The sequence below is a fragment of the Petaurus breviceps genome, unplaced genomic scaffold (genome assembly GCF_028583685.1).
Source record: "Petaurus breviceps papuanus isolate PSGF00001 unplaced genomic scaffold, PetGlider_PUasm1.0 90895, whole genome shotgun sequence".
NCBI classification, from domain to species: domain Eukaryota; kingdom Metazoa; phylum Chordata; class Mammalia; order Diprotodontia; family Petauridae; genus Petaurus; species Petaurus breviceps.
Window position 1 is genome coordinate 33,117,589 of NW_027187372.1, and position 13,823 is coordinate 33,131,411.

A 13,823-nucleotide genomic window follows, 5' to 3' on the forward strand; every position below is an offset into this window, starting at 1 on the left:
AACTCGCCGGGCCAGACCCCGCCCGTGCTGTTCCCCAACCCTCCTCCACCCCCGCCTCAGCAGCCCCAGCCCCCCTCCCAGCCCCAGCCCTCGGTGCTGCCTCTGCCGCCGCCGCCGCCGCCGCCTCCTCCGCCGCCGCCGCAACAGCCGCAGCCCCCGCCGCCCCCCCAGCCTCCCCAGCAGTTCCCCCAGTTCTATGTCAAGTCGAGCCTGCAGATCAAGAAGAATGCCATCACGGATGACTACAAGGTCACCAGCCAGGTCCTGGGGCTTGGCATCAACGGGAAAGTTTTGCAGATCTTCAACAAGAAGACCGGGGAGAAATTCGCCCTCAAAGTAAGTTTGGGGCCCGGGAGGAGGAGAGGGAGACTCCAGGGGGCGACTGCCACCTTACCGGGGGAAGCCAGGAACTGCTTCAAAAGATCTACCTGACCCTCCCTTCTCCCCCCAGCTCCTTCCTGGGAGCCCCCAGGCTATGGAGGGGGAGGGGAAGGGGGGGGAAGAAGGAGGAGGAGGTACTGTTGTTTAGTTATTGTTGGTAGTTATTATGGAGTGTGTGACTTTGGGGGAGGGGAAGGTCAGAGCAGATTTTTGGTGTCCCTGTGATCGCGGGACAGTTTCCGGTCACCTTAGGGAGTTAGTGTAGTGAACTCCAAAGGGACCAGGGACGATTATACCATTTTGGGGTTTGAGCGGGCTTCATTTGAATCTGCATGGTCAGATCCGGGATCGCTTCTGCTTTAACACCCGTAGTCGATCGCAAGGAAGTGATTTTAAGAGGTTGTGGTTCCCCATCTCTCCTCTGCCTCTCCCTATCTCTTTCCTTCCCTTCCTCTTCCTCCCCCCTCCCCTCCCCTTGCCTCCCTCTCTCTCTCTGCCGGCACAAAAGGCCCATTACTCATTGAGCTGGTTGGTTGGTTGGTTTGGAGAAGTCGGATCGTAGAGGTTTATTTTGCCTCTTTCCTTATTTGGGAGCCGGAATGTGTGATTTCACTTCCCTTGCCCTCTAGAGTAAAAGTCTTCTGTCTTCTACTTAAAATGCATTGGCCCAAAGAAGTGCCAGACCGGAGATTCCGGAGGGGGAACCCCGCCTTAGACCCATGGGTGGGGGAGGGTGATTTGTTTTGGCCAGTATGCCTCTTCCCTTTCTCAATGTCCACCTCCAGCCTCCTTTTACCACTTCAAAGAGGGAGGCTTTGATACTGTATCTGTTATTTTCGTAGTTCCATTGAACAAAATTATTATGTACGCCTTGACTTGGCCTTTTTGAAGTTTTTAGTAAATCCTCGATGAGGTGTGTGGGGTGGAAAGAAGCTTCTCCCTCCGAAACCCTAAAGATGAGAGATTTGATGTGTCTCTCCACTAGGTACTACTTCAGCTTTAGGAAGGATAGAGGGGCAGAAATCGGGAGGCACAAGAAAGCAATTCTCCGAAGCTTGGAGTTTGGCCTTGGAGATCCCACATTGGGAACTGGGACAAAGCAGACTAGTCTGAGCCAGGGGCAGGTTAAGGGGAATCATGACAGTGAGTTGTCTTGCCATAGTGATTTTAAAAGGAAGCACCTCCCTGGAGGCAAAACACTTAATCTTCTGGTCTGTTTTTGATAGGTATCTTGGTGTTTGGAGGAGAGGGGAAAGTCCTTGTTTCCATGAGGGGACAGCTGTGCTATTGTGGTAAAGAGTCAACAGAAGACCTGGGTTTGAAAACCTAGCTTTGTCACTTCCTTAATTAGTGACGTTTAGCCTCAGTTTCCTCACATGTAAAATAAAGATAGTATCTACATACCTCCCTGGCTAGATTGTTGTAACAATCAAAGGAGATAATGGATGTAAAACACTTTGTAAACTGTGAAGTGTTTGATGTCAGTTATTGTTAGTGTTAATATCCTTCCTTCCCAGAGTAGGTTTTTTTTTAAGTGCATAAATTCTTGTTTGAATAGCCATTATTCCTTCTGGGAGGGATGGTGAATAAAACAGATATATTGCCTGTAGATATGATGTACTGACTAGCTCTAAAGATGAGTAGTTTTTTTCTTCTTAAACTGATCAAATAACTTTCAAATTCTCTTTTGTAGTTGCATGTTTCTCTAACTGAAGGTACGCCCTGAGTTTTGAAGGCTGTGAAGGGCAATTTTCTCTAAGGGAAGAAACACAAACTTCCAATGACCTATTCTTTTTCAGATTGTCTTCTAAATCCTTTTTCTTTCTCAGTCCCTTATGGGGGAGGAGAAACTAGAGCTATGACCTTCTGGAAGAATTCTAAGTTTGACCAGAGTTAATTCACAGTGTTCTTTATAGGAGAGCTTGGTCATCAGCTGTTCAGGGATATGAGTTATTTGAGCTTTTTCCCAAGGAGTAAAAATACTGTATAAAGATAAACAATAGCCCTTATCATAAAAAATAAAAGGCCTGGAGAGTTTATATAATTCACCAAAAGCCTTTAAAACATTTATTTATTTTTGTGTTGGGGGAGGGGGTGAGTGGTGGTGGTTAGAGAGATGATTGAAATTTCTCTTCTAATTATTAGGAAAGTGACTTTGCCTTTTAAACATTTTGTTCCTTGTGGTCCTAAAGGAAGAATCTTCTAATGTTTTAAATGACACTTTTAGCACAATAGGTTTTTATGAGCACAATTTATCCTTCTCTTCAGGTTAGAAGTGGGTGAGAAGAGTGAAGTCACTCTGTTTTGACAGACAGCCTGCTTCTAGATCTCATGAGTTGACTCAACTGTTAAATTGCACATTTCCCACACTTCATTGTGTAAAAACTTAATAACAGAGGAAGAAAGCCTGGGTGAGGCATCAGGAGAGTGGCAGCAATGTCAACAGCTCCAGCATATCCAAATATTGGTTAAGACATAATTACAGGGGGAATTGGGGAAAGGGGGAAGCTTGTTCGAAGAATTGTGCTCTGGAAATACACATGAAAGATCTTTACTTTTGATTAATCTCTTGTGCTGATTAGGGAAATATGTTAAAATAGTAATCTTGTGTGTGAAGTTGGGGAGCTTGGAGACCAAAGTAATTGCCATAGCTTGACTGGTAAGTTGGGAGAAAGCCTAGGGTTAGAGGAAGGATTAGACTGGAGGCTTCCCAAATGTTGCTTGGCTTATTGAAGTGTATGTTTTGTGGGTAGAAATGGGTGATATGGATAGACCCCTTTGTGGCTATGCCCAGTGATGGGAAATTGAGGTTATGATGCACTGATCCTGCTCCTTCCTTTCTAAGTAACCTTTAAATGTGTTTTGGTGGGTATTGTGGTCTTACCTTATCATATCCTCCTTGCTCTTATTAAGTATTTTTACCCCACTCCCTCTCCCCCCCCCCCCCATAAATCTAGAAAAAGGGTCTTAGAACCTGGCAGGTCTGTGTTTGAATTCTGTCTTTGGTACTTCCCAACTGTGTGACCCTGGGCAAGACACTTCAGTTTTCTTCATCTGTTAAAAAAAGGGTTTAGAGACTTCTGAGGTCCTTTCAAGCCCTAAATCCTTGATTTTATGACTATGGGCCATAGAAGGTCTTGACTTTAGTCCTTAAATACATCCTTTACACTGCACCCCCCCCCCCAACTTAAATACTGTTTTAGAGTTTATCCATTGCTTTTCATTCAACTCCCTTGTGAACCAAGTAGGGAAGGTATTATATTTTGCTGACAAGAAAATTGACACTCAAAGAAGTTGACCAGTTACCTAGACAGTAAGCATTTGAGATGAGATAAGGACTTTTTTCCATATAGAAACTCCCACTCCTCCCCCCAGCTGTCATTGACTTTACTCTCCTTGACCCCTAGGTCATTGCTGTGATGCTAAAAGTTGTTTTCCACTGTTAAACCATGCTCCTCTTGAGCCTGACACACACTGTTCTCACCCTAGGTGTTACTTTGAAATGTAGGTGAGGAACCCACAAGGCAAGAGTCTTGACTAGGTCATGGGAAATTCTCCAAAGTTTGAGTTGGTTTCCAAACCAAAACTCAAGAGATCATAGCTTTAGAACTGTAGGAACCTTAGAGGCCATTTACATCTTACTCCTTGATTTTATAAATGAAGACTCTTGAGATTCAGGGAGATAAGTGACTTGTCCAAGGTCACACAAGCAGTGAGTCTTGGAACTGGGATTTGAACCCAGGTGGGTCCTCAGACTGAATCCAGCATTTCACTGCTTCTTTCTTGGTACTATTTGAAAAGCTTTTCTGTAAGAATTAATCCTAGGGATTTTTTTTAACTTTTAAAACTAAAATGATGCTCAGTGATGGGAGCCCATGTAAATTTCATTAAATATTTCATATTCTACCATTTTAAAAATGAAAAGGACCTTTAGTGATCATTTTGTCACAGGATCTATCTCCCCTCTCCTCCACCCCCAAATTTTACAGATGAAAGGAACCTGCTATCTTGGGAAGTAAAATGACTTACTTGAAAGTACACTGCTAATTTGTGGCAAAATGATTGAAAGTCAACTCTCCTGAACTCCTTTCTCCTGGTTGGTGATAATTCTAGTCCCAACTCACACGTGCCTCAATTGGTTATAGTCCCAGATGGGGTTCTTTGCTTCCTCAGCTGTACTTTTCTCTCCTCCCCCTACCCCAATTGTGTAGTAATTACTCTTGTACACTAGCTTGACACACTTAATTAAAGCCAATCCTATTGCCACTGTTCTCTGATTAATTGAAGCATGTTATTTCTTCATAAACTATGGGTTTTCAGAATGTTATCATAGCTTATCTCTGTCTTCCCATGGCATAGACCGGAGAAAACAAGAACTTGTGGTTTCTCTTCTTTTTCCATTGTTTCTTTCTGTAATTATCTCTTCATTTCTTCCTTTTCTTCTTTAGATTTGTATAGTCTCTACCTTAATTTATAATCTCAGAATAGTAAAGTGTTCAGTGTTAATCATGGCATCATAGATTTAGAATTGGAAAGGACTTACTTGATAGATCTTCCAGTCCAACCATTTAGCAGTTGAAGAAACTGAGACCAATTGCAGGGGTAACATGCCCAAGGTCATACAGTGAGTTGGCTGAGCAAGGACTAGAACCCTGATTTCTTAACTTCCAGCACAATGTTCCTTCCACTATATGCACGTACTTACATTCAAATATACAAACATACATACAAGTAAATGATCATTGTTGAAGATACGAAAGTAGATATGTGTAAAATGCTAAGTAGTGTAATGTGGGTTACCATAGGTTGTTTAGAGAAGAAGGAGAGTATCTAGGGCTAGTGTAGTTGGAAAGGTAGGGTTGAGTTGAACCTTAGGAAATAGTATAAAAGACTCGACTAAGATTAGGGGAAGGTGTTAGGAGTGAGGGGAGCTATCCTGGGTGAAGAAGGAATGAACATGTTTTCAGGACAGTGGCTTGACTAAAACAGAGTGCTGATGGTTGGATAGGGTCAAATGGTGACTGTATTGTAAAATTCATTTCAATTTAAATTCACTTAAACACCTTCTGCATATAGGATATGAGGGGAGTGAGTGGTAGTGTCAAGATAGCAAGCAATTGGCAGCTGGTGGTGCAGTGGACAGAGAGCAGGAAGACTTCAGGAAGAATTCAAGTTCAGCCTTAGAAACTTATTATCTTTGTGACCCTGGACAAGTCATTTAACCTCTGCTTACCCCTGTTTCCTCCACTGTGGTGTAGGAATAATAATGACACCTACCTCAAAGGGTTGTTGTGGGGATCCAAAAAGACAATATTTGTAGGGTTTGGCCTAGTGCCTAGCAAAGAGTATGTGCTCTGTGAATGCTCATTCCTTTCACTTCCCTCAAGACAAGAAATTAGTTTGGAGGAGAACAATAGTGTTTAGGTCTAAGGGAGACCCTTCCATTTGTTTGATTTCTTGAGAACAAAATTCTGTAGTACGTAGGTCCGACCTGTCTGGCTTTTTTCTGATGCATTTGGGCTGCTCGCATCCCATAACACAGGATCCAGGCTAAGACCTTTCAGTGCTTTGCATATTATGAATTCTGGGCATGGTGGTGCTTGAGACCTAATCTTCAGCAAACATCTGGGATGGATGAGTCTGGAAGATAGGAGGCTAAAAGCAGGCCCTAGACTGCAGGATCAAGGCTACAGCCATTAGTGGGGTGTCTGGAGAAATGAAATGTTTCCTTTCTCAGAGGATGAAGGGTTCATGTTGTGAAGGAAAGGGAAACTTACTTGCCTTTTTGGTTTTCTGGTTGGCTTATGAGAGGCTTCCGTGCTTTGGAAGTAAGATGATTTTAATAGTGTTCTTTCAATCAGTGGGGGTGGGGACCCCTGAGGTGATAAGAACTTGAGCACTTACATACATGGTGTAAAACTTAAATAGAAATATGGGGACTCTAAACTATATGTAAGGATCCCTGTAGGCTGCATATTAACTTAGAACATATTTTATTAATAGATTTTAATTTGTTGGTGTTGCAACGTTTCAGTTTTGTTCCTCCTCTTTGTGACCCCATTTGGGGTTTTCTTGGCAAAGATATTGGAGTGGCTTACCAATTCCTTCTCCAGCTCATTTTACAGATGAGGAAATTGAGGCAAGCAGGATGAAGTGACTTATCCAGGGTCACAAAGCTACTAAGTATCTGAGGCTGGATTTGAACTTAGGTCTTCCTGACTCCAGAGCCAACACTATCCACTGCACCACTTAGCTACCCATTATATTAATAGATTAATTATGTACCAGTAATGAATATGATTAATTAATAATTAATATAGAAATAGATTACTCTATTAATAGATTATCAGATCTTAGCATTATCTATGTATTTTTACTTATTATGTTTTCCAATTACATTTCAATCTGGTAGGCTTCATGTTTGACCCCTGATTTATGTGGTAAGAAAAGGTATTTCTCTTCTCTTCCCCCCTGCTCCCCTCCACCCCTACCCCACTGCCAAATTCTCATGTAAAATAAATTTGGAAGATCTAGACAAGGAGAACTGGACTGACAACAAGAAGGTGGGAATCTGTGTCTTGTGGAATTCGTGGTTCTCCAGATGGGCCAGTAAGATCTTTGGTGGCCCTGGGCAGAGGGGGAAGAAGAAAAAATGGCATGACTTTTGCCTGCTTCCCTTTCACCACAGTTTTCTGATCCAAGGCTATCTCTTTTAAGTGTGATGCATCTTGGTCAGTTAAATCTTGATCTTAACCTTCAGATTCAGAGATGAGGAAGTGGGGAATAGGGAGTAATGTAGGGTCAGTTGTTGGCCATGAAGGCCATGCTTCTTAGATCAAAGAACAGGCTATCAGCTATCGTGTGTTGGAGGTTGTGAAATGTCCCTGAGACTAAATCATTATAGGTGGTTCTTCTCCTCCTTTCTTAGATAACTGTTTTCTTATACCACTTAGAACATGGGCCCCCATGAAGGGCCTTGGTCATCCTTACTGGAAACTTCAAGGATTCAGGGTGGCAGGAATATATTAGAGATGGTTTGGTAAGTGAAAGGTGTTGGAACAAAGGGGAAAGCTACATCAGAGTACCCATTATCAATTCCTGTGCTTTCTCTAAAGGAGCTGGGGGTGAAGAGGAAGGGAAGGAGGACCATATCATGCCTTAAAAAGATCAGCTGAAGGAACTTGGGATATGTAGCCTGGAGCAAAAAAGACTTCTGGGGTACAGGATGTATGTCTTCAAATATTCGAAGGATTGTTTTTTAGAAGAGAGATTAGACTTGTTCTGCTTAGAACCAGAGGTCAAAATTAAGAGTGATGGGTGGATGTTAGAGACAGATTTCAGCTTGATGTAAAAAAAGGCTTAAAAAAACAATCAAAACTGTCCCAGAGTGGGATGGGCTGCCTTGGATTGATATGAACTCTTTTAGATTGGAAGTCTTCAGGTGAGGGTAGCATGACCACTGTTGTTGGGGATGTTTTAGAGGGAATTCTTGTTCCTGTACAGACTGAATTAGATGACAGATGAGGCCCCTTCCAACTCTCAACTAATTCCATAGTACTGACAGATGTAATTTTGACTGGTCCATTCCTGTGAAGTTGCAGCGTGACAGCCAGGTGTCCTGGTAAGGAAGAGGTAAGGCTGAATAGGGGTATCATTCTATTGGACTTCAGTCAGGAAGGGAATCTTTGACCACTTAACTCTTTCTGATTTCACTTTGGCTTAGGATTCTGCCTTGTCCTGTACCATGGAAAGATCAGTCGACGAGAGCTGGTTTCCACTGTGTTTGTGTGGTGTATTGACCATTTTTTTGTTGCTCTGATAGCCAGATTGTTATGGGGCTCCCAGCCCACTGGACATCTGCAGTCTGGCATCATGCCCAGGGCTGAGGGACTGTCTTACTCGCCCCCTTCTGTCCCAGCCAGCTAAAAATAAATCTGCCACCACTGCAGTCTGCCCTGACAGACTGGCCCCTGAGATTTCACTCCTGGGCCACCTCCTGCCAGGCTGCTGAATTGTATGGTTCCCTTTCCCTCTGCTTCTCTCCCGTCCTCCTCCTCATTCTCCCCACCTGACCCTATGGTGTAGAGTTGGGTCAAGTCACAACCCTGAATACTGGGAAGAGAACTGTGTGGTTGGTACTCTCCTGACAAGCTTTGTTGAAAAGGCTGATTGGATCTGCCTTGCCCCCTCAAGTGCCCCCAAGGGAAGGGTGAGAAGAGAAGGAAGAGGATGATTGGTTGGAAGGTAGGTGGAGCTTTTAGCTGTGCCAAACTCTTTGCTCCATAACTTGCATCCTGAATAAACTTCCTCTGCCAGGAAGGATTTGCTGGGGTGAGGATGGGAACCTGGGGGGCTGTCTCTCACCCTAACTGCTCTTTGGCGTAGAGGAAGGCTTCTGCTTTGACTCTTCCTGAGTCTTCTCCCAACTTTTCTTCACCACTACCATGGAATGGGGCTTCAGGTTACAGCCCTCAGCGTGTGACCTCATCTTGATGACTTCCAAGAATAACTGGGCCCAGGCATGGTGCTGCCCGATTCATGCGTCATAGGGGCCTGTCAGGTCCCTGTTGCAGAAGTTTTCTCTGAGTACCATCCCATCTGCCTGGCTTCAGAAAGCCTCGCTATCACTGGACCAAATGCTGTTCCAGCAACCTCCTCCTTCCTCTTGACTGGGGGTCCAGGAGGTCTGGGCAGTGCCAGTTACAAGTGTTTAGGTTGACCTTTTGGTGTCAGGTTGGGGTAAATTCTTTTTCTTTCATTTGACTTTGTTTGCTTCTCACTGTCTCTTTGGTCCCTGGAGCAGGTGTTGGTATTTCTAATTGTGGCAGAGATATAGAGGTATTTTGTAGACTTGATCTCGGATTAGGGTTTTGAGTTGGTGGGGCATGGCATAGTGTTGATAAGCAGGAGGTAAGAATTCAGGGCCCCCTGCCTTCAGCTAAAGTTGTATGGTTTGTCCCTGTCTCCAGTGCTGCCCCACCACCCCTGGGGCCTCATTTCCTCTGAAAGGAGAGATTTATCTGCCAAGGCTCATTGGCCTCTGGAGGGGAGGGGCAGGGCAGGGAGTGCTAAGAGTTTATTTTTAACTCTGCCAGAAGGAGCCTGTGCACTGGCCCCTGCCCTTGGAATAGTTTTACCCTCTCTCCTCTCTCCCCCAACTTGGGCCTCCTTCCCTTGTTTTTGTAGTTCTTAGAAGAAACCTCACAGGACCCAGATAGCAGGAGAAGACATCCTAAGAGTCATTGAAGGAAGGCTTCTTTGGGGAGAGTCCCTGTCTACCTTCGGAAAGACAGTATTATCTGGTTCCTTGCAATCTCATACACCGCCCCCCCCCCCATCTCCACAAGTCTCAGGGCTCCCTGGAATTGGAGGTCACATTCATGGAACTTGGAGCATCCCAGGAATGCAGTTTGGTTTGAAAGGTTCCTCCAGTCCAAGCACATGCCCAGACTGAGGTACTCTTCTAAGAAGAATATTAAGGGTTCATCCTCTCCAACCCTTCTTTTTCTCCACTTACTGTCTCTGATCAGGCACAGAGAGCCCCTGAAAGTCTCTCTCAGTCATTTCAGGATGGGTGAGGAGAAAAGGGAATTTTAATTTTAAGCTCCTCATGTTCAGATTGCTGAAAAGACATTCCTTTCCACTGGGGATCTAAGTAAGAATCTTGGTTTGAGGTCAAGACAAGCTCTCTTCATGCTGTTTGTTTTCTATATTCACCATTCATGTTCTGTTGGTGAAGGAATAGAATAAGTGCCTCTATGCCCTTCCTCTCCCCTTTGCCACCTTTCCTACTTTTTCCCTTCCAAGATGGGGGGGAGGTCCCTCTCTGACCAGCTGCTTATGGTTACCTTGGTGACTACTCTGGGTCAGCTTTTAAAACATTGTTCAGCTAGGGTGTGATTAGAGAAAGGGAGTGGAGCAGGCGTAGTGAGGAGTTGGGCATCAAAGGTTTGTGAAGCCATCTGGATGAATATCTGAATTAGTTAGTAGGCATTTATTGGGCCTAGATGTGTAAAGGAGACAAAAGGAGACCCTGCCCTCAAGGAGTTCATAATCTAGTTAGGGAAATAAGCTCAACTGGTGAAACAGGAGAACATGTAAGACAGTATGTGAAGGAGTACTGAATTAGGCAGGACAAATCTATAAATGTAGCAGGAAATCATTTGAAGGGTAGGGCAGCCAGGGAAGGATTCATTGAAAGGATAGAGCTTGATCTGTACAGTAAGAGGATTTGGATAAGCAGGGGAAATAAGAGCAAAGGTGTGGACATAGGAATCATTGTTTAGGGGCCAGTGAGGAGACAGACCCAAGCAGAAAAGATGGTCCATTTAGAGGAGTCATGGGAAATAGGGTTTTTTCAGTAGGTGGAACAGATTATTCAGAGCATGAGAAGGAGGAGAGGGTGATAGAGAGCAGTTTGGACTGGATATGGTTGGAAGCAGGGGATTGTTGAATTGAGGATTGTTGAATAAGGGATGGAAGACTAATGGACTGTCCTCACTCTTCCCCAAGGTTTATGATCTGGATATACATCTGGCAGAGTGTCTCTCTTACTTTAGTCTCCAGAGAGGAAACAAGCCATTGGATGAGGTTGGGGGTCTAGCATCTACTTCTGCTGTGTTTTTTTGTCCCCCAGAGATCTTTTATGTTGCTAGGGTTAGCTTTGCTTTACTCTTTCCCTTTTTTTGGCGGGGGGACAAAAAAACAGGGGGAAGGTAGGACACACAGCAGATAAAGTTTAATCTGAGGTAAAGCTGTCTGGCCTTATTAACCTTACAGACAAAGAAAATAAATCTTTAGAATTGGAAGTAGATGCAGGTGAATATTAGGCTTAGTCTTGAGATCTAGCTTCAGGGCAAACTTTCAGCTAAAGGACCTGGTTCAGAGGTCTGCTTTTCTGGCGGGAAAGAGTGGAGTTCGTATATTTAAGGGGGGCAAAAATAGTACAAAAAGGTGGTCTTCTAGGTGTGGGGAGATGCCAGTCATCTTATGAGGAACGACCCTGGTCAGGATCAATCCCATCACTCCTTTTCCTTTCTGGTCAGTCCTCCCAGACTGCTCTTCCTGGGGAAGAAACAGCAACAGCAACAACAGCAATTTGCCAGAAGGCTGATAACCTGGGCATGGAGGTCCCGGCGCTGTCCCCATACTGATGTTGGCAACTTCTTTACTATTAATCGTTAATTAATTAATTAATTAAAATGATTTATTTTATATATTAATTAATCAATTAATAAATATATAATATATTATATATAGTATTATTATTAATTAATACTAAAGTCTCTGCTACAGTGTAGGGCTCCTATGTAACCTTTTAAGGTAGTATAGCAAAAAGCATGCTGAATTTGCTACTTACTGCTTAAGTGACCTTGGGCAAATTACCTGACCCCTTGGGCTCAGTTTCCTCCTCTATAAAATGAAGGGATTTAAACCCAAGGACCTCCAAGTTTCCTTGCAGCCCTAAATTTGTGATCCTCTGATTTGTGACCTTTTGAGAATGTTGCCAGCTGAATTTTCTTAAAAGTTCAGCTCTGATTCTGTCACTGCTTAGCTTTCAATAATTCCCTGTTGTTCACTGGGTAAATTCCACCTTTCTTAATTGAATGCTGGGCTATAGCTTGGTCCCAATCTACTTTTTCCAACTAGATCTTTCTTATGGCCTTCCCCAGACTCTAGCCAAAGTGGCATATCTGCTCTTCCCACTTTCCCATCTCCATATTCTTCCTCTTCCCCCACCTTACCCATTGCCTTCTTCCTTCTTTTTTTTTCTTTTTAGAGGGCAATTGGGGTTAAGTGACTTGCCCAAAGTCACATAGCTAGTTTTTTGTGTTAAGTGTCTGAAGTCAGATTTGAACTCAGGTCCTCCTGACTCCAGGGCTGGTGCTCTATTCACTATACCACCTAGCCACCCCATCTCTTCCTTCTTGATGTGGAACTTGGACTATCTGACCTTTAAGTCCTCTTTCTGCTCTAAGTCTGTGATTCTTTGAAGGCTTCCCTGATTCCCTTCTTATCTGAAATGACAAAATATTCCCTCCTCTGGATTCTCCTTGTATTCTCTATGTCTTCCTTGTATTCTATCTTTATGGTTTATATATACTTTATTCCTGATACCAGCCCCCTATCTCTCATCTCTTCTACCCCAGCTCCCCTTGAGAGCAGAAGTTCTTTGAGGTCACAGACTCTTCTTCATATTTCCCACATCAACAAAGTTTGGGATGAAAAACCTTCTTCCTAACCTCTTGTATCACTGAGCCAGAGGGCACTGCTCTGTTCATTCTGGTAAACTGACTCATTCCATTATTCACGAATGTCAGAGTTGGAAAGGACCTCAAATGACCCATTTAGTTCAATCTATGCCTGGAAGAAGAATGCCCACTTGTGATATTCCTGATGAGTATCGCCTAGCTTTTGCTTTGAAGACCTTCAGTAAGAGATGCCTGCTTCCTCCCCAGGCAGCTTCGTCCACTTTTGGGTTGCACTGATTGTTAGCGAGTTTTTCAATCTGTCAAACCTATGTTTGCCTCTTTCATTTTCCATCTATTGTTCCTCTAGGCAAGACCTATTTTTCTTTCGCATGATGGCTCTTTAAAATATATAAAGATAAATATTGTGTCCCTTCTAAATCTTCTCTAATCTAGGCTAAACACCCTCTCTTTCCTTCAGCCAGTTTCCATTTGGTGTAGACTTATAAAGCCTTTCACTATTTTGCTCATCCTTCTCCAGTTTAGCAATGTCCTTCCTAAAATGTGGTGCCCAGAACTGACCATAATACTTTGGTGGAACTATTGATGCTTTATTTTTAGAATCCATTCCTCTGTTTCCCCCTAAGATCGCATTAACCTTTTTGGCCCCATGTCACACTATTATCACATGTGGAACTTGTCTAATAAACCCCTGAGACCTTTTTCAGATAAACTGCTTTCTCACTAGTCTTCCCCCATCTTTTACTTGTGATATTGATTTTTTGGAATCTAAATGTAAGACTCTGTATTTACCACCATTTTGATATTCACCTGAATTTTAATTCAGGCCAATGTTCTCTTCCATTAAGATCTATATAGTGTCTCTGATATTAGATTGCACATACCTTAAAGTCAGGAACTGTGTCTTCTTTCATCACCCTATTCTTTGAATTGAAAATGAACCACTTTCCAAAAGATTTGAGGAATACTTATGTATTATAGCTGTGTGGGTCCTTAGGATGTTTTCTTTTTTCCCCAGCCCCCTTTAGTAAACAATACATTGTGGAATCTGCTAGACTGAAATGACATTGGATTTGGCATTTGAGCCCTAGCTCTATCATGTCCTCAGTTGTTGAGATCTGGAAGATTCCAGTTTGAATACTGGCTCTGCTGTTCATTGCCTTTGTGACCTTGTGTAAGCCATTTCCCCTCTGAACCTCAGTTTCCTCATTTGGGAAATGAAGGAGGTTCTTA

General features: G+C 43.4%; 1 protein-coding gene across 1 annotated transcript in view; it reads left to right on the forward strand.

The window, feature by feature from the left end:
- Positions 1-13,823, forward strand: part of MAPKAPK2 (MAPK activated protein kinase 2) — a gene marked incomplete at its 5' end in the record, with an annotated part of 64,018 nt that continues 50,195 nt past the window's right edge. Inside the window, one exon of the mRNA XM_069074765.1 lies at positions 1-336. Within this exon, the coding sequence (XP_068930866.1) occupies positions 1-336 (336 nt within the window). The remainder of the gene's footprint in view (positions 337-13,823) is intronic.